We start from the raw sequence: 22,038 nt of genomic DNA, 5'->3' as shown, positions 1-22,038 counted from the left end.
ATTCAGTAGTAACTTTTTTCTTTTATTTTTTAAAATTTATTATTTTTTAATGTATTTTGGGCTGCGTTGGGTCTTCGTTGCTGCTCGCGGGCTTTCTCTAGTTGCGGCGAGTAGGCTTCTCATTGTGGTGGCTTCTCTTGTTGCAGAGCACTGGCTCTAGGTGCGCAGGCTTCAGTAGCTGTGGCTCGCTGGCTCTAGAGTGCAGGCTCAGTAGTTGTGGCCCACGGGCTTAGTTGCTCCGCGGCATGTGGGATCTTCCCGAACCAGGGCTGGAACCCATGTCCCTCGCATTGGCAGGCGGAATCTTAACCACTGTGCCACTAGGGAAGCCCCCTGTGTTTTTTTTTTAGTTAATATGGTACAAATACATGATTGCAAACTTGCAGAGCTGCAGTTATTCTGCCATTATGCCCTTGGACATTCATCTGTCTTCAGTTTCTCCACCATTATGAAACAGCTGTGGTGAATTCTGTACACAATGTCCAACAGCAGTGTGAACCATTTTCTTAGTCCGGGAATCTACTGGTCCAAAGTTTCCATGACCGAATCACTCTAATGGCCGGCGAACCTGGAAGGCTGTTTCCGGTTGCCCTTGGTAAAGATGGCGAGAAGAGGACCGTCACCGGGGTCAGGCTGCGGCTTCGATGCCCTCACCAAACATGGCGGCCTTTTGTGCCCGCCCCCTTCGCTTCCTCCTGTTGGTTTACTCCAGCGAATCAGTAGCAATGGCGGCGGTGAGAGCGGCTTCTCGGAGACTACGCAACTTGCTGACCCGGCGTGAGTCACCTCTTGAATTTTGGGGGTCCGTTGAGCTGTCGTGCTGTCATAGCGACAGTCGGACGGGGAGGCCTATCCCGGGTCTCGCAGGGTCCGAGCCCCTTATTAAACTCAGGGGTCCATGTGCCCCCATCCAAACGGCCTGTGTCTTACAATCGGGTCGCTGACAGCTCAGTGTTCCCAACCTGGAGTCAGTACCACGATCACGGGTCTGAAGTGGTCCTCATACTGAGGCCACTGATAAAGTGCACCCTAATCTTAAAGTCTGTATTTCCCTAAACCAAGGCCTCTAACAGGCCTGTGTTCCCCAATCTCGTGTCACTGGGATGTGTGCCCTCTGCTCTTGAAGGTGCTGTGCCCCCAGTCTGGGGTCATCAATGGCTCTTCCTTCCTTCATCTCCCCAGGATTGACAGCCCGCACCAACCTGGGTCTCAGCCTTAACTTTCATCCCATGAGTTCCTTTGCACAAGATGAGGCCTCCAAAGCAGCCCCCGAGGAAGCCCCAGGCCACAGCTATGAGTCCCTTCGGGTGACATCTGCCCAGAAACACATTCTGCACGTGCAGCTAAACCGGCCGGAGAAGAGAAACGCCATGAACAAGGCCTTCTGGAGGTCCGGCCTGCAGATTCTGGAGGCCTGCCTGCAGGAGGAGGCAGGGGCTAAGGGACTGGGCAGGGGTGGGCCTGAGGGCAGGGGATTCCCACGCCAGACATAGCCCTTCCCCCTTTCCCCCACAGCGAGATGGTGGTGTGCTTCAACAAGATTGCAGAAGATTCCGACTGTCGTGCTGTGGTGATCTCTGGCGCAGGAAAGATGTTCACTTCAGGTACCAGGTGCTCTCCACACCCAACCCTGCCAGTCTCCCCTGCTCCTGGGAATAGAGTAATGCTTCATAGTTAGTGTTTTAAGCAGCTTCTAACTTCCACTTTGATCATTTTCAAATACAGAAATTAGTCCATGGGACTTCCCTGGCGGTCCAGTGGTTAAGACTCCGCGCTTCCACTCCAGGAGGCATGGGTTCATCCCTGGTCAGGGAACTAGGACCCTATATGCCGCACGGTGCGGCAAAAGCAAAAGAAAAGAAATTAGTCCAACAGAACATGACAGGATCATCGGCTCTAAAGTCAGGGTTTTCATCCTGAATCTGTGGCCTTGATCAAGGCCTTTAATCACCCAGAATCTGTATTTTTTATGTCAGTAAAGCGTGTTGTAATAATTACATGCTTTCTGGGAATTCCCTGACAGTCCAGTGGTTAGGACTCAGCACTTTCACTGCAGGGGCCCGGGTCCAATCCCTGGTCGGGGAACTAAGATCCTGCAAGCTGCGAGTGGTGCGGCCAAAAAAAAAAAATTGCATGCTTTCATGCAATTAATTACTCAATCCACATGAACTGATTTCCAGTTACATGTCTGTTAGATCTTTTGATTGTCCCACAGGTCTATTCTTCAGATTGGATAATTTCCATTGACCAGATTCATCGACTCCTTTGTCATCTCTGTTCTGCTGTTAAGCCCATCCAATGATTTTTTAAAATTTCAGATACAGGCATACCTCAGAGATATTGTGGGTTCAGTTCTAGACTACCACAATAAATCGCATATAGCAATAAAGCAAGTCACATGAACTTTTTGGTTTCCCAGTGCATATAAAAGTTACATTTACACTATACTGTAGTCTATTAAGTGTGCAGTAGCATTATGTCTAAAAAAAAAGTACATACCTTAATTAAAAGATAATTTATTGCTAAAAATTGCTAACCATTTGACAATGCAGGGTTGCCAGAAACCTTCAATGTGTAAAAAACACAGTATCTGTGGGACTTCCCTGGTGGTTCAGTGGTTAAGATTCCCTGCTTCCAATGCAGGGATGCACGGGGCATGGGTTTGATACCTGGTCAGGGAACTAAGATCCCACATGCTGTGTGGTGCAGCCAAAAAATCAAAAGAAAAAACAGTATCTGTGAAGCGCAGTAAAATGAGGTATGCCTGTATTGTAGTTTGCAGTTCTCAAATTTCCATTTGGTTCTTTTTTATATTTTCCATTTCTCTGCTAAAGTTTCAAATCTTTTTGTTTATCACAATCGTATTTTTAAAAAAATATTTGTTTATCTTTGGCTGCGTCGGTTCTTAGTTGCTCACTCGGGATCTTCATTGCCGCGTGCGGGCTTCTCTCTACTTGTGGCCCGCATGCTCAGTAGTTGTGGCGTGCGGGTTTAGTTGCCCCTCAGCATGTGGGATCTTAGTTCCCCAACCAGGGATCAAACGTGCGTCCCCTGCATTGAAAGGCAGATTCTTAACCACTGGACCACCAGTGATGTCCCACAATCATATTTTTCTTTGCATCATTGACCGTAGTTACAGTGGCTGTTCTAAAATCCTTGTCTCCTAATTCCAACATCTGGGTCGCCTTGGCGTCAATCTCTGTTTCTTATCTTTTCTCTTGAAAACAATGGGTCTCATTTTCCTGTTTCTTTGTTTTCGGAGTAAGGTTAGATTGTATCCTGGATATTGGACTATGGGAGAAAATGATGTGGAAATTCAGGATCCTATTACATAATTCCAGAGTGTTGAGTTTCCTGTTTTAGCAGCTAAGTTGGAGTCAGTGTTTAAATCTCTTTGCTGGGCTGCCTGCCTGCTTCATGGGTCAACAAGAGATTTGGGCAGAGCTTATACACAGAACCTGGGGCTCCCCTCTCTGGCTCTCTGCTTTCTGGAATTTCCCCCCCCTCACTTTCTATCAGCTGAGGTCACCCTGGGCTCTGTTTGTCCTTTGGTCCTTCAAGCACAACTTCAGCCTGCCCTCAGGTTAACTTTTTTAAAAACAGGAAACTTGGCCAGTCACTTCTTCCAGAGTCTGCCTGGTGCCTTCAGGTAATTGGATCTTGTCCAACAAGGGCACATAGTTGGCACCTGTAGGAGGGTCCATACCAGAAGTGGAGGGTCACATACACTGATTTCTGCACAGGGCCCAGCCTAGTGCTGGGGTCCCAGTGGTGACTGAGGCAGCCCCAGGCCCTGCCCTCATGGAGTTCCCAATTCAGTGGGGAAGACAGACAGTAAACAATGTATTTCTTTTATTTTTTTTTAATTTGCTTTAAAATATTTTATTGGAATCCTTTTGATAAGACCAAGTAAAGGCCACCTAAATGATTTTGGCCCCCAAATTTCTAGGCAGTCCCCTCTCCCCACCCCAGGAGGTTGACAGCTGCTCACACAGGTTAAGGCAGGAAAGATGTGAAGTTCCAAGGGTCTGTCCAACACCAGGTAGAGGACACCCTTTGTGTCAGCAAAATTCACAGTACCCAGGTAGAAGGCGCGCTGCTCTCCACTTCTTATCACAGCCTGTTAATGAAGTGGCAGGAACCATTACCGGGGCATCCCAGCTATCCCAACAGCACTTCTTCAAGAGGAGAATTCCAGACCTTAGGCCTTCAGCCACCAGGCTAGCCCTGAATCTCTGTGAAGGGGCACTGCCCTGGCTGGACTTCCAAAAGCTCTCCTGCTCTATTCAAGAGTAACACAGCAGCGGACGTCTTAAACGCCCTCGAGGCGCTCAGGAGCCTCCGTCAAGAATCGGGGGCCTGGGAAGAAACCAATGAGTCAGCAGAAGCCAGGGCGACTCCAGACGAGTGCCCCCTGCCCTGAGCTGGGTCAGTTCCAAGCAGTGGCATCACAGAGACATCAGACACTCTAGTCTGTAATGGTAGTTCATCCTGCTCAGACAATGTATTTCTTTCTGTTTCGTCTGTTAACATCTCCGCGTGTCGTGTCCATTGTTTTCTTTCTACAACTCTCTCTGTTCTCCTTCATTCCTTTGTTCATCCATTCAACATTCCAGTGCCAGCCCCCTTGCTGGGTGCCGCGGACCTCGAAACAGAGAGCAGCCCCTGTGTCTGAGCCCTGTCCTTCGTGGAGTGCAGGATGAGGGTTCACGTGTAGCCGTGCCAGGCCTGGGGTCCTCATCTTTCAGCTCACGGCTGATTGTGGCCGTCTTGTCCCATTTTCGATCTGAAGGCCAGAAAGAAGAAACTCAACTATTAGCAGTTTCAATGATAGAATGAAACTACTAATTTAAAACAAAAAGAAAAAAAGAACTAGCCCACACTTATTTACATTTGCGGCGTGTCTCTGAGCACTTTACACGTATTAATTCTCACCACGACCCTGTGAGACAGGCTCAGTCCCCATCCCCATTTGATAGGTGAGGAAACTGAGACCCAGAGAGAGGAAGAAACTTGCCCAGTTCTCACTGCTGGGATTTTTGAACATGGGCTGCCTTGCTGCAGAATCCTTGCTCTTCACGGCTAAGTGACTATGGCCCACGTGTCTGACAGGCTGGTTCAAAGTATGCCTAGCCGGAGGAGCCCGCCACCTCCCACCCCTGCCACCTCCACACACCTTCACCTCTCTGTGGTCTCATCTGAAGAAAAGGGAGATGCTCTGAGCCCCCACCTCATCAGGTTGCCGTGAGGATGGAACGAGTTAATAGGCACAAAACATTAATTCATGTGGAACTTTTATTAATGTAGCTGTTATTATTATTTTTTAAAATAAATTTATTTATTTCTTTTTGGCTGCGTTGGGTCCTCGTTGCTGTGCGTGGGGTTTCTCTAGTTGCGGCGAGCGGGGGCTACTCTTCGTTGCGGTGCACGGGCTTCTCATTGCAGTGGCTTCTTTTGTTGCGGAGCACGGGCTCTAGGCGCGCAGGCTTCAGTAGTTGTGGCACACAGGCTCAGTAGTTGCGGCTCGCGGGCTCTAGAGCGCAGGCTCAGTAGTCGTGGCACACGGGCTTAGTTGCTCTGCGGCATGTGGGACCTTCCCGGACCAGGGCTCGAACCCGTGTCCCCTGCATTTGCAGGCAGGTTCTTAACCACTGCGCCACCAGGGAAGTCCCTGTAGCTGTTATTATTGATGATTATAAATAACGTAATTGTGATGATGAAGGAGATCTGAAACATTTAGAGGTTCCCAGGGAACGAGACCTCTCCGGAATGACTTCTGACTCTGGAGGGGGACACCTTGTACCGTGGTCTGGGGCCCTTTATTCCAAGGGGTTGCAGACACCCGCGTCTGCAGATCCAGGTAGGGCGGATAAACCAGCAAAACCAGCGGGAGGAGGTGTGGCCAGGTGCCAAGCTGGGCTTGTTCTGGGGGTAAGCGTGGCTCCCACTGAGTCATACAAGCTGTGCAGGCCTAGTGGGAAGCTGGCAGATGCCTGCAGGCTGGTGCAGGCGGTCTGGCCTCGGCTGAGACGGAGTATATAATAATAGTAACTATTGTGATGCCATTGCGTGCCAGGCATCGCTCAAAGCGCCTCTGGGCTCTGTCGCCTGAATCCTTGCAGCCCCATCAGCTCTTGGGAGGATTTTAGGCTCATTTTACAAAGCAGAAACCCAAGACCCAAAGGATGGAGTGACCTGGCCAGGGTCGCACAGAGGAGTTCTGTCTTACCCATATTTAACTTGCACAAATTCAGCTCTACCCTGAGTCAACACTCCTCTATTCTCGTTCATTTAAACAAGCTGTGGCGGCAACAGAGCCTCAGAGAGTCAGGGGTGTGGCTGAAGGTGGGAGTGATTTTTCAGGTTCGTCAAATAGCATTGTTCAGAGGGCAGGCAAAAGGATGAGAATGATTCACCTCGGGAAGAAGAAAATTCTGCTCAGAACCATCCCGTAGCTCCACCTCACTCAGAGTCAAAGCCAAAGTCCTCCTCTTGGCCCACAAGGCCCCACAGAGTCTGCCTCTGTCACCTCTCTGACGTTGGCTCTTCCTACTTTCCCCCTTGCTCACTCCACTCCACTACGCTGGCCTCAGTGGTCCTCACACAGACACCGGGGGCATTCCTACCGCAGGGCCTTTGCACTGGCTGTTCCTGACACGTAGAACTCTCTTATCCCAGATATCCCTACAGCTCCCTCCCTCTGGTCCTTCAGATCTTTATTCATATGTTCTCTTTTTCAGTAAGAGGGTCCCTGACCACCCTAGTTAATACTGCAAGAGCCCTCACTGTGCATGTGCACGCACACACACACACGCTCCATTCCACTTCCCTCCTTTAATTTTCTTTTAGTACTTATTGCCACCTGACAAAATGTATCTTCCTACCTGTTTGTTTCCCATAGAAGGGCAGCTCCATGGGGGCAGAGATTGTTGTCTGTATTGTTCACTTATTGAGCACCTGCTGTGTACTAGGCCCTGGTAGGCACTGGGGATACAGTGGTGGGCAAAAAGCCAGACTCCTTGGGGGTGGGGAGGTGGGGAAGACAAACTCCTCGGCTCATGGAGCGCACATCCTAGAAAGGGAGACAGGCACTAAACGAGATAAGCCTACAATTATAACAAGAAAGCAGTGCGGGAGATATGGCAGAGAAAGGAGGTGAAGGGTGACAGGCTGCTATTTAGCCAGGGTGGCCAGAGGGAGCCTCTCTGAGGAGGTGACCTTTGAGCTGTGGCCTGAACGGTGTGATGGAGCGGGCCTTCTGATCGCTGGGGAAGGGCTGTTCTAGGCAGCGGCAGGAACAGGCACAGAGGCCCTGGGAAGCGAATGTGTTGTGTTGTTGGAACAGCTGATGGAGGCCTGCGTGCCCAGTGGAATAGGTTGGAAATGATGCTTGTGCAGGGCTGGTAAGGTCTTGGCAAAAGACCTGGCATTTCATTCTAAGTAAGACGGATGGGGGGCGTCGGGGAGAAGAGAGGGCCCTGAGGCGACCACAAGTGCCCTCTGGCCACGTGTGGGGAACAGGCTGTGGAGGCAGGTCAGTGGAGGAAAGGTCAGACTTGGGATTGTCTTAAAGTTGGAGCCACAAAAATTTCTCCATTTCCGAGCTTCCCGTCTCAGGAAACATTACCACCTCTGACGCAGTTGCTCGTGCCCAAAACCTTGACCTCCAGGCCATCTGGCATCACGTGAAGAGCATGGCCCCTGGAGCCAGCTGCTTAGTTCTGGGTTTGAAATCGCAGCTCCAGTGCTCACAAGCCAGTGTGACCTTGGGCATGTGATTTAAGCTCCCCGTGCCTCAGTTTCTCCCCCAGGAAAATGGAGGTAGTAATAGGACCTACCTCAGAGGGTCATTGTGAGGCTAAAGTGAGCAAAGACTCGATATATGTTAGCTTGCCTTGACTTCACACCCCAAACGCAGCCCCTCCTGTGTGAGTTGCTGTCTCCACTGTGGTGGTTTGCCTGGCCTCTGAACTCTAGTCAGGGCAATGGGTTGGGCCTGGGCGGCTAGGTGAGCCTCCTCGTATCTCCCCACCAGGTATCGACTTCGTGGACATGGCTTCAGGCCTCCTTCAGCCCGCAGGAGGCGACGTGGCCCGCATCAGCTGGCACCTCCACAGCCTCCTCAGCAGATACCAAGAGACCTTCAGCGTCATCGAGAAGGTGACTCTGGGAGGCTAGCAGGGCATCCCCCCTGCCTGCCGCTCCTGGACCAGCCTTGACCCTGCCCCTCCTGTCCCCTTCCAGTGCCCTAAGCCGGTGATTGGAGCCATCCATGGGGGCTGCATTGGTGCAGGTGAGTCTGCAGCCACCCACCCAGATCTGTTGCTAGTTAGACTTTGGCCCAAGGTGCAACGCCACAGTCTGGGGGTGGGGGTGGGTGGGGGGAGGGGAGCAGTCCTGTGGTTGTTTAGTGTCCCTGGCCTCTACTTCCCAGGAGTGGATCTTATCACTGCCTGTGACATCCGGTACTGTACCCAGGATGCTTCCTTCCAGGTGAAGGTGAGCCATCCTCCCGAGCTTCTGCTTCCTTGGGCCCTGCTTAGAGCTGGGAAATGAGTGGCAGAGACAGGTCAGAGCAGGGGTAGAGCAGGGACAGAGCAAGCTAAGGGGGTGGGAGTGAGTCTAGATGGCTTCATGGAAGAGTTAGTTAGAACTGAACCTTAAAAAGTAACCCTTGGGACTTCCCTGGTGGCCCAATGGTTAAGACTCCACACTTCCAATGCAGGGGGCGCCTGTTTGATCCCTGGTCAGGGAACTAAGATCCCACGTGCCACAGGAGCAAGAAAAAAAAGTAACACTTGGCCAGGGAGGAAGTCAAGGGTAGGTCATGCAGTCAGTGTGAGGTCAGGAGTGAGTAAAGTTGTCAGGGAGGGGTTGAGGCTAGGGGCGCTGCTGGCGTCAGTGCTGGAGGGGGCTGGAGGCACGATGGAGCTCGTGGATGGAGGGGGGCAGGGCAGGGATAAGCAAGGCTTCCGTCTGGAGATAGATGCAGCTGACCTCAAAGAATTGGGAGGGCAGAGGAATTGGAAGGTGGGCTGTATTCTAGAGTGAAGGAACCTATATGGGCAAAAGTATGTGGTTGGGAATGAAACGGGGTGTTTGGAATGGGAGTCTCTGAGGTGGGGGTGGGGTGGGACCTCTGCAGTAAATGCAGAATTTCATTGGCATTGAGGTTGCATGGGGGACAGTAGTGGGCAGAAACCAAGCACGGACAGGATTGCTCCCCCCAGGAGGTGGACCTAGGTTTGGCAGCGGATGTGGGAACCCTGCAGCGACTTCCCAGAGTCATCGGGAACCAGAGGTGGGTGAGAGGAGCCTGGGGAAGGGGACGGCAGGACATCTCCTAGACCTGGGATGACTGCCACCCCCGACACGCTCTGCCTTCTTGCAGCCTGGTCAACGAGCTGGCCTTCACTGCCCGCAAGATGATGGCTGACGAGGCCCTGGAGAGTGGGCTGGTCAGGTAGGGGCCGAGGCCTGTGCTGGATAAGAGCTCAGGGGCAGCCAGACCTGGGTGGGGCTCTCTGGATCCCCGTGTACCTTAACTCATGGATTCCAGGTGGCCTCCTCTCTCTGGGTGGTCTGGAGTCTACTGCCCTGCTCTGATTGGTCCATTTCACTGCAGTATCTTCTGTTTTCTACTGTGATTGGCTACTTCTTCATCCATGGGAGGGAGAGGAGAGCTCTTCTCAGACCGCCGACTCCAAATTCCTTTCATCCTCAGCCGGGTCTTCCCAGACAAGGAGGTCATGCTTGATGCGGCCTTCGCCCTGGCAGCCGAGATTTCCAGCAAGAGCCCCGTGGCGGTGCAGAGCACCAAGATCAACCTGCTCTACTCCCGCGACCACTCGGTGACAGACAGCCTCAACTTCATGGTGAGACTCTCCGTCTGACCAATCACATCCCTTCTCTGATCCCAGAGCAACCAATCAGGGCACAGCGGCCCCTTGCAGGCCTTGTCCTCTGATTGGTGCGCTGCTATCTCCCATTTTTTTCGTTGGTCCAATTAAAATCTTCCCGTATCCTTTCCATTCCCCGCCGCTGTCTTCATCCAGAAATCCTGGAACATGAGCATGCTGCAGACAGAGGACGTCGTTAAGTCTCTCCAGGCCTTAATGGAGAAGAAGGAACTGAAGACCATCACCTTCTCCAAGCTCTGAGAGGCCCTTCGTCCCAGGTCCTGGCCCAGGGTCTAGCTTTGTCCCATCTCATGCCTGCGCTTCCTCATTCACAGAGAGGGAGGATTAGTGAAGACGGTCCCCCTCGCTGTCTTCTTGGCCAGTCTCCCAGTTTATAACTTTATGACACAGATTTACTCATGCCTTGTCTTCGCCCCACGAACAATAAAGCAATATAAAGAACCCGGTGTCCTTATTGGAGAGAGAGGCAAGGCAGAAAGGGGGTTAACATGATCATCCTGGGGGCTCCAAGGACCACGGTTGTGCTGAAAGTTGGGGATAGAGATATGACCAATGGGAATGGGAGCCATGCAGGTGATGACCATTCAGAGTGGCAGTGGGCAGGCCAGGGCTGGTAGCAAGTCATGTGAAAGGCCACAGACGGTCTTCCTGCCTGCTCCAGGCTTGAGGGCGGCATTTCCCCTGCCTGGCCCCCACTCACTGCACAGCATAGTAGGTTCCGGTGCTGGAGTCTGGCTAGGGTTCTACTGCTACCCAATCTTGGGTCAACTGCCTCACTTCTCTAAGCTCTGAGTTCTCTTTTCCATATGTAATCCCAACCTCCTGGGGAATTCCCTGGCGGTCCAGTGGTTAGGGCTTTCACTGCGGTGGCCCGGGTTCAATCCCCTGTAGGGGAACGAAGATCCCGCAAGCCGCATGGCGTGGCCAAAAAAAATAAAAAATAAACCAACGTCCTGGATTTATGTTTGGAATGAGGGCAAGAGACCAAGCATTTATTTACAAGGGATTATTTTCCTTTTTTTCTTTTTTTTTTGGCCGCGCCGTGCGGCTTGTGGGAGACTTGTGGGATCTTAGTTTCCCCGACCAGGGATGGAACCCAGTGCCACGGCAGTGAAAGCACAGAGTCCTAACCACTGGACCACCAGGGAAGTCCCCAAGCATTAATTTAGTGTCTCCTATATGCCACGTCCTGTTATGAATATTTATTAACGTAGTAATTCCTTTCAAGGGCCCTATGAGGTTGATACTATTAATATTCCCTATTTAACAGATGGGCAAATGGGCAAACTGAGGTTAAAGCACTGACACAAGATCAAACAGCGAAGAAGTGGCAGAGGAAGGAGTTTAACCCAGAACCTCAGGCTCCAGAAGTCAGTGATCTAAACCACTACATATACAATATAACGTACATACTAGAGGCATGCAGCAATAAATTTAGGTCCTTGAACAGTTCCTGGGAGTATCAAGAGTGCCCAGTTCCTCCTTGCTTTTTCACTTGTTTCCATTGCCCATCTGTCCTGGGCCACTCCTTTTAGCCTTACCCTGCCCAACCCTCCTGGCCTCACCCTCCCTCTGACAACAAAGGGTCAGCCAGGTTTTTATGGGCTCTGATAAGGCCCTTGAAGGGCCAAAGTTCGCCAGCACTTCCTCTTTGCAGAAGGGCCTAGAGGAGGCGGTCCTGAGCTGAGTACCCCAGGCCTGGCCCAGAAGATCTGGGTTCCGGTTGGTTACCAGTGAGGCTGGTAAGAGAAGGGAGACTGGGGGTGCCCTAGAAGATGTGTGCCTAGGATGCCCAGAAGAGGGACCCCGTGGACCCTGCCCTGCCAGCCACTCCCTTATCCTCAGGTATAAGAGCCACCCACCAGCCGCTATCTGCCACCATTCGCTACTCCTGCAGCTCTCCTCACCGTAGAAGCCACCAGCCCAGCCTCTCAAGATGGCCTTTGTTCCTGCACCAGGCTACCAGCCCGCCTACAACCCGGTGAGAGACCCTGGTCCCTGGCTTAGCTCCACCCTGACCTCCACGCACCAATTCACCCTCACCCTGATCCTCAGGGGCGCCCACCCGGCGGTTGTGGGTCTGATTTACCCAGTACTGACCCTGGGGCTTGACTGACTCCCACCCTGATAGACTATTTACATCCATCCCCAGCTCTCAGCCCTCTTCATCTTCACGCTGATCCCTCACCCCTTGGTTTCCTCTCCCTTGCTTAAGGGAGGGGGGCTGGAGGGGCTTCTGACTGAGTAGTAAGGGCTGCAATAGGCAGATGGCCTTTGAGGCCCCTCACCTGGCCCCTTCTGCAGACGCTGCCCTACCACAGGCCCATCCCAGGCAGTCTCAGCGTTGGAATGTCCATTTACATCCAAGGAGTGGCTAGCGAGCATATGAAGAGGTAAGACCCTCCCCCATGCCAGGCTAGGCTGGGAGGGGGCTACAAACAGGGGGCTTCCAACCCAGGTGCAGGAGGCCTATTTCCCTTCCTCCCCGCCGGCTGAGAAGAGGGCTCTATGCCACTGCACCTGATGGCCAAAGAACAGCTCTGGTCTGGGGAGTCCAGGGCTTGGTGATCAGATCAGGAGGGGGGCTGGGAGGTGTTAGGGAGACTCACCATGACAGGTGGCCCCAGGGTTGGGACACTGGATTGGAATTGATGGGTATGACAGCATGAATTAAGATCACAGGCTCAGAGCTGGTCCACCTGAGTTCATGTCCCAGCTCTGTCATTTACCAACCGTGTGACTGGGAAAGCTCTGTGTGCTTTAGTTTGTCATCTGTAAAATGGGTTTTGAGGATTCAATATGTTAAACATATAGTCGTATAGTCAGCACTACAATAACTCTTAGCTTTTTGTTTTCTTTAATTTTTTAGATTTATTTTTGGCTGCATTGGGTCTTCGTTCCATGCGGGCTTTCTTTAGCTGAGGCGAGCGGTGGCGGGAGGGCTACTCTTTGTTGCGGTGCGCGGGCTTCTCACTGCGGTGGCTTCTCTTGTTGCGGAGCACGGGCTCTAGGTGCGTGGGCTTCAGTAGTTGTGGCACGCGGGCTCAGTAGTTGTGGTGCACGGGCTTAGTTGCTCCGCGGCATGTGGGATCTTCCCGGACCAGGGTTCAAACCTGTGTCCTCTGCATTGGCAGGAGGATTCTTAACCACTGCACCACCAGGGAAGTCCACTTAGCTTTTTTTATGGCTTTAAAATGGTGATGATAAAAAAAAAAATGGTGATGATAATTGAGTGATGTCATAGGACTGTTGTTTCTTTGTTCATTGTTTCTGTGTCCACCGAGTACCCACTCTGTGCCTAGGCGCTGGGGCCTGAGAACTCAACAGGACAAAGATCCCTGTCCTCATGGAGCTGACATCCTAGTAGAGGAGACAGATAAAAAATAAATAAGTCAGATATATAATAAGTCAGATGGCGATAAATGCTATGGAGACAAATGAGGAGGGAAGGGAGATGGGGAGCAGATGTGGGGTAGGGGTTGTGTGGCATTGTCTCTTTAAATAAGGTGGCCAGGGAAAGGTTCCTGGGAAGGGAATTTTTCAGCAAAGACCTGAAGGCAGTGAGGGAGGGAGCCTGGGGTGTATCTGAGGGAGGAGCATTCCAAGCAGAAAGAACAGCCAGTGCAAAGGTCCTGAGGCAGGTGTGTGCCTGCCCCCTTGGAATAATTTGGGGGATGCTGGTGTGAACGGAGCTGTGGAAGGTACTCCGATTTGCGTTTTCACAGGGTCCCTCTGGCTGCATGTGGGGAATGGCCTTCAGGAGCCAGGGAGGGGGCAGAGAGACCTGAACCGATAGATACCGGGCTGGGGTAAATGCAGGAGTCCCAGTAGCAGTCTTACTTGAAGCTGGGTCAGGGAAGGGGGTCTCATAAGGAAAGGGAGTGAGCAAAGGGGTAGCGGTGGGAATCTGCCCCTTGGAGTGCAGGGGCACGATCTCCCCCTCCGGTCTTGGGTCAATAGTGCGCTGGCATGTGCGGCCAGGGGAACAGCCCTTCATGTCCCACCAGGTTCTTCGTGAACTTCGAGGTGGGGCAGGGCCCAGAGGCAGACATCGCCTTCCACTTCAACCCCCGCTTTGACGGCTGGGATAAGGTGGTCTTAAACACGAGGCAGAACGGCAACTGGGGCAACGAGGAGAAGAAAAGGAGCATGCCCTTCAGCAAGGGCGCCGCCTTCGAGCTGGTGTTCATGGTCTTGGCCGATCACTACAAGGTCGGAGCCTCATCCCTCCCTCCCTCCTTCCCTTCCTTCCTCCCTCCCTGCCTTTCTGCCTTGCCCTGATCCCTCCCTCTCTCCCTTCCTTTCTTCTTTCTTCCTCTCTCCCTTCCCCCTCCCTCCTCCCTTCCTACCTCACTTTTCTATTCTTTTCCTCCTCTCCTGCCTCTCTTTTTCTCATTCCCATTCCTCCACCTCGGAGAGCCTTCTAATGTGTTTCACACATAACCTCTTGCTCCCGTGTTCTTGCGAGGTATGTATTTTGGCCCTTTCTTATCAGGAAGTCTAAACACACACAGAAGCACAGAGTCCTGGGAAGCCCTCCTCCCCTGGGCCAGCACCGAGCTGTCCACTCCAGGTTCCTCTGCTCCTGTCTCTACCTCCCACTTCCCCTCCGGTTATTTAGAAGCAAATCCCAGCTATCATATAATTTCATTCATAAATTGAATGGAGTTCTCTCCATCCCCTGCCTGCCACTCCCCATAAATGACACACATCAGACACCCTGTGCACATCCGTCCCAGCCTGACCCGTGGGAGAAGTCTTCTGGGAGGATAACCTACCTGGACACCAGATATCTAACCTCATCACCAAGGTTAACATCAGGGCTTGAGCTCGGACAGACATGGGTTCAAGTCTGGGCCTTGCCTCTCCCCAGCATGTGACCTTGAACTGGTCACTCTACCACCTGGAACCTCTGCTTTCTTGAACAACAGGGACAGTGTTTTGTCCTCCCTCACGGAGCTGTTGAGCCAATCACCATGTTGATGCCAGCAGGTAAAGCGCTTAGCATGTAGGAAGCTCTCAGTCCTGGGGAGCTGGGTCTCGGCTGTGCCCATTGCTTAGCACTACAAATAGAACCGTGATGGCTTACGGTACCCTTGAGATGTGACGACAAGGCAAGGCTCTACATGGGATTTCCACAGTGCCTCTGACATGCCTTCCCAACAGTCCCAGAGCGAGATCCCATTTTACAGATGCAGAAACAAAGACTCAGAGAAGTGAGTGACTTACCTAAGGTCACACAGCCAAGACATGTCAGAGCTGGACCTGACACCCAATCATTTGGTACCAAAACCAGGACTCCAATTCAGTTATCTCCCAATCTCCATCCTCAGGCTAAATTCTCTATTCTCGTCCGCCCACCAATCTGTGAGCTGACTTTTGACCTCAGCTTGACCTCTGACCGGTGGACTCAAGATTCCTGACTCTGAGGCTGTCCCAGCTCACCCTCAAAACTTGTGACCCCAAGTTAAAAATCTCCCTGTTTCCTGCTTCCTGTTTTCTACCTTCCAGGGTCAGAGGTGCCACCTCTGACCTGACCCCTGCCCTCCAGGTGGTGGTAAATGGGAATCCCTTCTATGAGTTTGGGCACCGGATCCCACTACAGATGGTCACCCACCTGCATGTGGATGGCGACCTGCAGCTTCAATCAATCAACTTCATCGGAGGCCAGCCCGCCCCAAACCAGGTGTGTGGTGTGTCCCTCTCTTGTTTGCTTGCTTTCTTCCTTAATTCGTCCCTATATTCACTTATTTCCTGAGCACCTGCTCTGTGCCAGACCCTTTTTTTTTTTAATTAATTTTTTTAATTTATTTTTTTTAGCTGTGTTGGGTCTTCGTTTCTGTGCGAGGGCTTTCTCTAGTTGTGACAAGCAGGGGCCACTCTTCATCACGGTGCGCGGGCCTCTCACTGTCGCGGCCTCTCTTGTTGCGGAGCACAGGCTCCAGACACGCAGGCTCAGTAATTGTGGCTCACGGGCCTAGTTGCTCCGCGGCACGTGGGATCTTCCCAGACCAGGGCTCGAACCCGTGTCCCCTGCATTGGCAGGCAGATTCTCAACCACTGTGCCACCAGGGAAGCCCTGTGCCAGACCCTTTGCCAGGTGATGCCACAGACCCAGCGGCAACCAAGACAGTCTACTGGGAAGACAGATGTGTCACCAGATAGTAGTGGCCACAAGTCGTCAGTGCGGGGGTGGGGCACATACAGGAGGTTTGGAGAGTCTTTTTTTTTTAAGGTATTTGCACCATTTTCTACACCATCATTTTATTTTATTTATTTATTTAATTATTTTGGCTGCGCCACGTGGCTTGCAGGATCCTAGTTCCCCGACCAGGGATTGAACCCTGGCCCTTGGCAGTGAAAGCGCAGAGTCCCAACCACTGGATGGCCAGGGAAGTCCCTGGAAAGCCTTAGGAAGGGCTTTCTGGAGGAGAAGTAGGTGTGTAAGCTGAGTCAGAAAGTGAAGATAGGGAGGGACAAAAACCACAGGAGTAGCAAACATGTTTCTGAGAGGTTGCCTAACGTCATTAGTCAGCTGGGAAATTCACTGACAATCACAAGGAGCTACCACTACACACCCGCCGGAAGGGCTATAACGAGAAAGGCACATAGTACCAATGTCTGGTGAGGCTGCGGACTGGCCGACACTCCCATACCTCGGGAAATAACCGGGCAGCCTCTACGGAAGCTGAACAGACACACACCCAGTGACCATGAAACCCCACTACCAGGTCCACGGTGAACAACTGGCCAAGACACAAGCACTAGAACCCCACAGCAACACTACTTGGAGAAGCCCAAACTTCAGAAACCTGGCATGTCCTTCAGCTGAGGGCTCTACCCTTCCCAACCTGTAAGTCCCCCAGCCCCTCCAAGGGGAAAGTACTCTGATGATCATCAGCCCCATTCTACAGATGTGGGAACTGGGGCACGGAGTGCTTCAGTAACTTGCCCAAGGTCATGGAGCTTGTAAGTGGCAGAGGCACAGATCAAACCACTCCTCTGCCTCCCTGATGAGGAAACGCTGGGAATGTCTTCATCCCTAAGGTGGCCTTGGGCCTATGGGTGTTCATTTTACTCTTGTGCTCCATCAGTGTATTTTATTTTATTATTTATTTACTTACTTACTTATGGCCGCACTGCATGGCTTGCGGAATCTTAGTTCCCTGACCAGGGATCGAACCCCGGGCCCCCACAATGAGAGTGCCAAGTCCTAACCACTGGACCGCCAGGGAATTCCCTCATCAATGTATTTTAAAAAGAAGAACAACATGGGAATTCCCTGGCGGTCCAGTGGTTAGGACGCCTCACTTTCACTGCTGAGGGCCCGGGTTCAATCCCTGATCAGGGAACTAAGATCCTGCAAAACGCGCAATGCAGCCAGAATAAAAAGAAAAACAACAATGAAGCAATTTTTAAAGGACCTTCAGGATAGCTGGCTTAAAACGGAAGTCGAGGCAGAAATGAGTGCATCAGAAACAGAGAGAAAGAGTGAATAAAAATTGTTTGGTGGGGAAAGGAACCACTGGTGACGAGGTGAGGACGAGAGAGAGGAACAGAGACAGAGACTGCGAGTAAGAGAGGCTGAGAAACAGAAACAGACACACACAGACTGAAAGAGCTGAGACAGACAAGGGAGGGACAGGAACTTGGCTGGTTAAAGCGCCCCTAGTTGCCCCAGGGGTGCGCATGTAGAGTGAGGGGCAAATCATGGCTGGAGATGAGGTGAGCAGGGTGTTGTGTGGGCCTGGGGGTGTGTAATGAGGGTGCACACTTTATCGTGTGGCTCCTGGATTGAGCGGGAGGAGAGGAGTGGATGAGGGTCCTGGGTCAGCAGGAAGCCAGGACAGGGGTGGGTACAAAAACAGAATTTACCAGCCTTGTCCTAAAGGAGTGGGCTGAGGTTCGCTGTGCACTGGAGATCCCTAAACACGGCGAGTTCCTCTCCATGAATGAGCCATCTGGGTGCTACCCTTTGACCCCGAGTTCCCTTGGATGATGGTGGTAGGCTGCCCTGGGGCGGGCATCCTTGACACCCTCCAGGACCTAGTTTAGGGTCCCCCTCATTGCCTCCTTCTCTTTCTGTGCCCACAGGTGCCCATGCCTAATCCAGTGTACCCAGTAAGTACCTGCTGGTGGGTGATGGACTTCCCCTTGAGGTGGGGTTCAGTGGCTGAGGAGGTCCTAGGGCAGCCAAAGGACCCCCAGCCTCTCTCCATTCATGCCTTCCGTCCATCTGTGTAGGGTCCGGGGCAGTACTACCAAGAGCCAAGTAACCTCCCTGTAAGTGGGAGGGTTGTGTGGCCATTTGGGGGTGGGTGGCAAGAATTGGAGGGTGGTCAGAGAGACTGGATCCCCAGTTGTACTAATCCAGCACCTAGAGCTACGCCTGCACGTAGTAGGTGGGCCTAATATTTGCCGAATATTATAGAATAATAACTCTTCCTCACTTCACAGACCATGGAGGGACCCCCAACCTTCAACCCGGTAAGGTCTCTGGTGGGAGTTTAGGGTTCTGTGGTGGGCAGTTTGTGGGGAAGCAGGAACTGGTGGTGGGTCAGGGGTCCTGAACCATGGGGAGCCCTGAGAAGGTAGGAAATAGAGTGGGCAGAGGGTGTTTGGGGCGGGAGGTGGGTGGGGAGAGGGTGAAGTTGGTGGTCAGAGGGGGTGGAGGTTGGGGGTTAGGGACATTTCCCAGGACAAGTGAGAGCCCCTCTCTGAAAATTTGTCCTTGCCTCTGGCTTCTGGGGACCTGAGAGATGATGGGACACCATGTTCTCTTCCCACAGCCTGTGCCATTTAATGGGAGACTGCAAGGGGGGCTTACAGCCCGAAGAACCATTATTGTCAAGGGCTGCGTACCCCCCACAGCCAAGAGGTATGGAGTCTAGATTGAGGTGTGAATCCTTGGTCCTCCACATCCCTCAGTCCTAGGAGTCTGAGCCCTCAGCCTCCTCCTCCATTGGAGACCTGGGAATCCAGTCCCCAGTCCCCTCCTTCCTTGGGGAGCAAAGCGCTCCCCCACCTCCTCCCTACCCATCTTACTCCTACCTTTCTCTCTGCCCCCAGCTTTGTCATCAACTTCAAGGTGGGATCCTCGGGGGACCTGGCTCTGCACATTAACCCCCGGCTGAATGAGGGCACCGTGGTTCGGAACAGCTTTCTGAATGGCTTGTGGGGAGCCGAGGAAAGGAAGGTCTCCTACAACCCGTTTGGTCCTGGACAGTTCTTTGATGTGAGTCTGGGGTCTCTTTCCCTGCTTCCCTCCAAAGCCTCTGTCCTGGCCCTGGCCTCACGCCCGCCCCTCTCTCTGCAGCTGTCCATTCGCTGTGGCATGGATCGCTTCAAGGTGTACGCCAACGGCCAGCACCTCTTCGACTTCTCCCATCGCCTTTCGGCCTTCCAGAGGGTGGACATGGTGGAGATCCAGGGTGATGTCACCTTGTCCTATGTCCAGATCTGATCTATTCCTGGGGCCATAACCCTTGGGAACACAGAGGAAGATCCTGTAGGACTCCTTTCTAAGCCCCTAATAAAATGTCTGAGGGTGTCTTGTGAGTGTACATGACCCCATTCGCCTCCCTCACTGTTCCTTCCTTCTTGGTTCAATCATGCACTGTCCATTCAGCCATCCAATCATCTGTCCATCCATCCTCTCATCATAATAAATCTAGGGCTTTATGTGTATGAACCTATTCACTCCTCACAATGCCAGGAGGTAGGAACTATTATTATTTTCCATCTGTAAATGATGAGGAGACAGGCAAAGAAAAATAAAGCTGTTGCCCAAGGTCACAGAGGCCATAAATGGCAGAACCAGGATCCAAATCGAGGTGGTCTGGCTCCCAAGGCTACGTGCTCAGCCACTATACAGCCTGTTGTCCCATCCACCCTGCATCCATCCAACCAAAATTCCATATACCCATTCAACATCCAACCATCTAGCCACTCACCAATCCATCTATCCGTCTGTTTGTCCAGCCATCTTTTCATCCATCCCTTCATCCATCCACCCATCCATTCATCCTTCCATCCATCTATCTCGTCATCCATCAATCTTTCCAAACATTCATCCAAGCATATGTTCATCCATCCATCTAAACATTCAACAATCCATCCACTCTACCTCTCCATTTTAGCTGTTTGTTCATCCATTCATCATCCAGCCGTTCACCCATCCATCTGACCATCCATCCATTCAGACATCTAACTACTTATTTATTAGTCCATATGTCTATTCACTCAGCCATCCTTACGTCCAAATTTCATTCATCCTTTCATCTCTTCACTCCCTCCTTCATTTGTCCATGCAGTTCTCTGCCTTCCAGCACATCCATCCATCCATCCATTTGTCCATTTTTTATCTATCCAGTCATCCATTCTTCTCTTCATGATCTATTCCTCCATCGATTTCCAATTATTTATCCATCCATTTATCTCTTCATCTGTCCACTAACCATGTGTCATTCATTCAAACATCCTTTTATCATCATCTTTGTGTTGATTTAATAATTTGTTCATTTATTTACACTTTCATGCATCCATTTATTCACTCTTATTCATTCACTCACTCGCTTGTTCACATATCCAGTCATTTGTCACTGTCTGTTCAATTACTCATTCAGTTTATTGTCTCATTCATTCACCTAGTCTAGTTCTTAAACAGTCCTACGTTGCAATCCCCTGGGGAGCTTTTAAGAAATATTGATACCTGACCCCAACCCAGACCATGATTAGGTTAAACCACAAAAATGCCATTTTTGTAGGTTAAAAGTGGTTAAATATCAATAATTTCATATGCTCTAGCCTAGTAAATCTGTAGTGGGTCCTGGGCATCAATATTTTCATTGAGTTCTCCAAATGATTCTATGGATTTGTCAAACATTGATCAACGATGTTCTGGGGGCCCTCAGACCCTGGATGGCTGCTGAGGAGGTCAGGAAGGGAGGAGGGCTGACCTGGGCAGCCTCCAGTCTGAGGCAGTCTTCTCCTTCTGGGCTCCCTCCTCCCTTACTTAACAGTCACTGCCCAGGGATGGCTGTCAGGAGATACATCAGTCACGAGCCTAGAGGGGCACAGGGAGAGGGTCCCCCAGAGAGCTGGAGAGGTCATGTTTAGTTTTCTATCACTGCTGCAATATGTTTGAAGAAATAATGGCTGAAAACTTACCCAATTTTATGAAAGACATTAGTTTCTAGATCCGAGAAGCTCAATGAACTGCAAGTAGGATAAATACAAAGAGATCCATACCGAGACCCATCATAGTTGAACTGCTGGAAGAAAACAAACAAAAAAAAAGACAAAAATTTGAAAGCTATAAGTGAAAAACAACTCTTCATGTATAGGGGAGAGCAGTACGATTCACAGCTAAATTTTCATAGAAACAATGAAGGCCAGAAGGCAGTTGAATGATTTATTCAAAGTGCTAAACAAAAGAAAACTGTCAGTAATTCTATACTCAACAAAACTATATTTAAAAACTGAAGGCAAACGTTAAGAAGAAAAAAAAAACCAACAAAAAACTGAAGGCAAAAGAAAAATATTCTGAGATAGACAAAAACTGAGAATTTTCATTGCTAGCAGACCTCCCTGTAGGGAATACTAAGGAAGTCCTTCACGTTGAAAGAAAATGACATCAAATCCACAGGAAGAAATAAAGAATCCTAGAAATTATGAATATGTGGATAAATATTTTTCAAAATTATATAAATAAAATTTCTTTTATTTTTTCTTCTATTTTCTTTAAAAATGTGATTGTAGAAGTGAAAATTATAACACTATATTGTAGAGTGTATAACATATATGAATGTGATATATATAACAACAATAGCACAAAATAAGGTGGGAAATGGAGATATTTTGGAGCAATACTGCTATATTTTACTGGAATTAAATCTGTATTAACATAAAGTTGACTGTGATCATTTACAATGTATATTGTCATCGCTAGAGTGACCATTTAAAAACCAGCTTTCAAAATATACAGTTTAAAAAAAAACAACAGAGGAATTTAAATGGTATACTAAAAATTGTTTAACACAAAGGCAGGTAGTGAAGGACTAACAGAGTAAAAACAAATAGCAAGATGGCAGCCATGAAGCCAACTATATCAATCACG

The 22,038-nt window shown here is 50.7% G+C and overlaps 2 protein-coding genes across 5 annotated transcripts; both read left to right on the top strand.

Annotated features, from left to right (window-relative positions):
* The first annotated feature begins 669 nt into the window (after positions 1-669).
* On the top strand, positions 670-10,361 carry ECH1 (enoyl-CoA hydratase 1). Its single transcript, XM_068528349.1, has 10 exons — positions 670-777; positions 1,183-1,390; positions 1,516-1,604; positions 8,036-8,160; positions 8,245-8,293; positions 8,435-8,499; positions 9,231-9,301; positions 9,392-9,463; positions 9,725-9,875; positions 10,056-10,361. Exons 1-10 carry the CDS (start codon positions 726-728, stop codon positions 10,158-10,160), a joined length of 987 nt encoding a protein of 328 aa, XP_068384450.1. The 5' UTR covers positions 670-725; the 3' UTR covers positions 10,161-10,361.
* An 86-nt stretch (positions 10,362-10,447) lies between these two features.
* LGALS4 (galectin 4) lies at positions 10,448-19,470 on the top strand. 4 transcript variants are annotated; one of them, XM_068528350.1, is made up of 11 exons: positions 10,448-11,662; positions 11,766-11,901; positions 12,225-12,313; positions 13,928-14,132; positions 15,472-15,606; positions 18,015-18,041; positions 18,165-18,203; positions 18,378-18,407; positions 18,710-18,798; positions 18,990-19,155; positions 19,237-19,470. In XM_068528350.1, exons 2-11 carry the CDS (start codon positions 11,857-11,859, stop codon positions 19,381-19,383), a joined length of 972 nt encoding a protein of 323 aa, XP_068384451.1. In that variant the 5' UTR covers positions 10,448-11,662; positions 11,766-11,856; the 3' UTR covers positions 19,384-19,470. The 4 variants fall into 4 exon arrangements, with proteins under 4 accessions (XP_068384451.1, XP_068384453.1, XP_068384452.1 ...); XM_068528352.1 differs by lacking the exon at positions 19,237-19,470 and adding an exon at positions 16,652-16,773 and having other exon boundaries at positions 18,990-19,137; XM_068528351.1 differs by lacking the exon at positions 18,165-18,203.
* The last annotated feature ends 2,568 nt before the right edge of the window (positions 19,471-22,038 follow it).

The sequence above is a fragment of the Eschrichtius robustus genome, chromosome 19 (assembly GCF_028021215.1).
Source record: "Eschrichtius robustus isolate mEscRob2 chromosome 19, mEscRob2.pri, whole genome shotgun sequence".
Taxonomy (NCBI): domain Eukaryota; kingdom Metazoa; phylum Chordata; class Mammalia; order Artiodactyla; family Eschrichtiidae; genus Eschrichtius; species Eschrichtius robustus.
Note: the sequence above shows the minus strand (reverse complement) of the source record. Positions and strands in the feature narration are given on the sequence as shown.

Bases quoted from the DNA above. Each gene is read 5' to 3' on its own strand.
- ECH1 (XM_068528349.1), top strand. From the start codon at position 726: ATGGCGGCGGTGAGAGCGGCTTCTCGGAGACTACGCAACTTGCTGACC. The intron at 8,500-9,230 runs GTGAGCCATCCT...TGCTCCCCCCAG, and splicing joins ATGCTTCCTTCCAGGTGAAG to GAGGTGGACCTAGGTTTGGC. The intron at 9,302-9,391 runs GTGGGTGAGAGG...GCCTTCTTGCAG, and splicing joins AGAGTCATCGGGAACCAGAG to CCTGGTCAACGAGCTGGCCT.
- LGALS4 (XM_068528350.1), top strand. From the start codon at position 11,857: ATGGCCTTTGTTCCTGCACCAGGCTACCAGCCCGCCTACAACCCG. The intron at 18,799-18,989 runs GTATGGAGTCTA...CTCTGCCCCCAG, and splicing joins GTACCCCCCACAGCCAAGAG to CTTTGTCATCAACTTCAAGG. The intron at 19,156-19,236 runs GTGAGTCTGGGG...CTCTCTCTGCAG, and splicing joins GTCCTGGACAGTTCTTTGAT to CTGTCCATTCGCTGTGGCAT.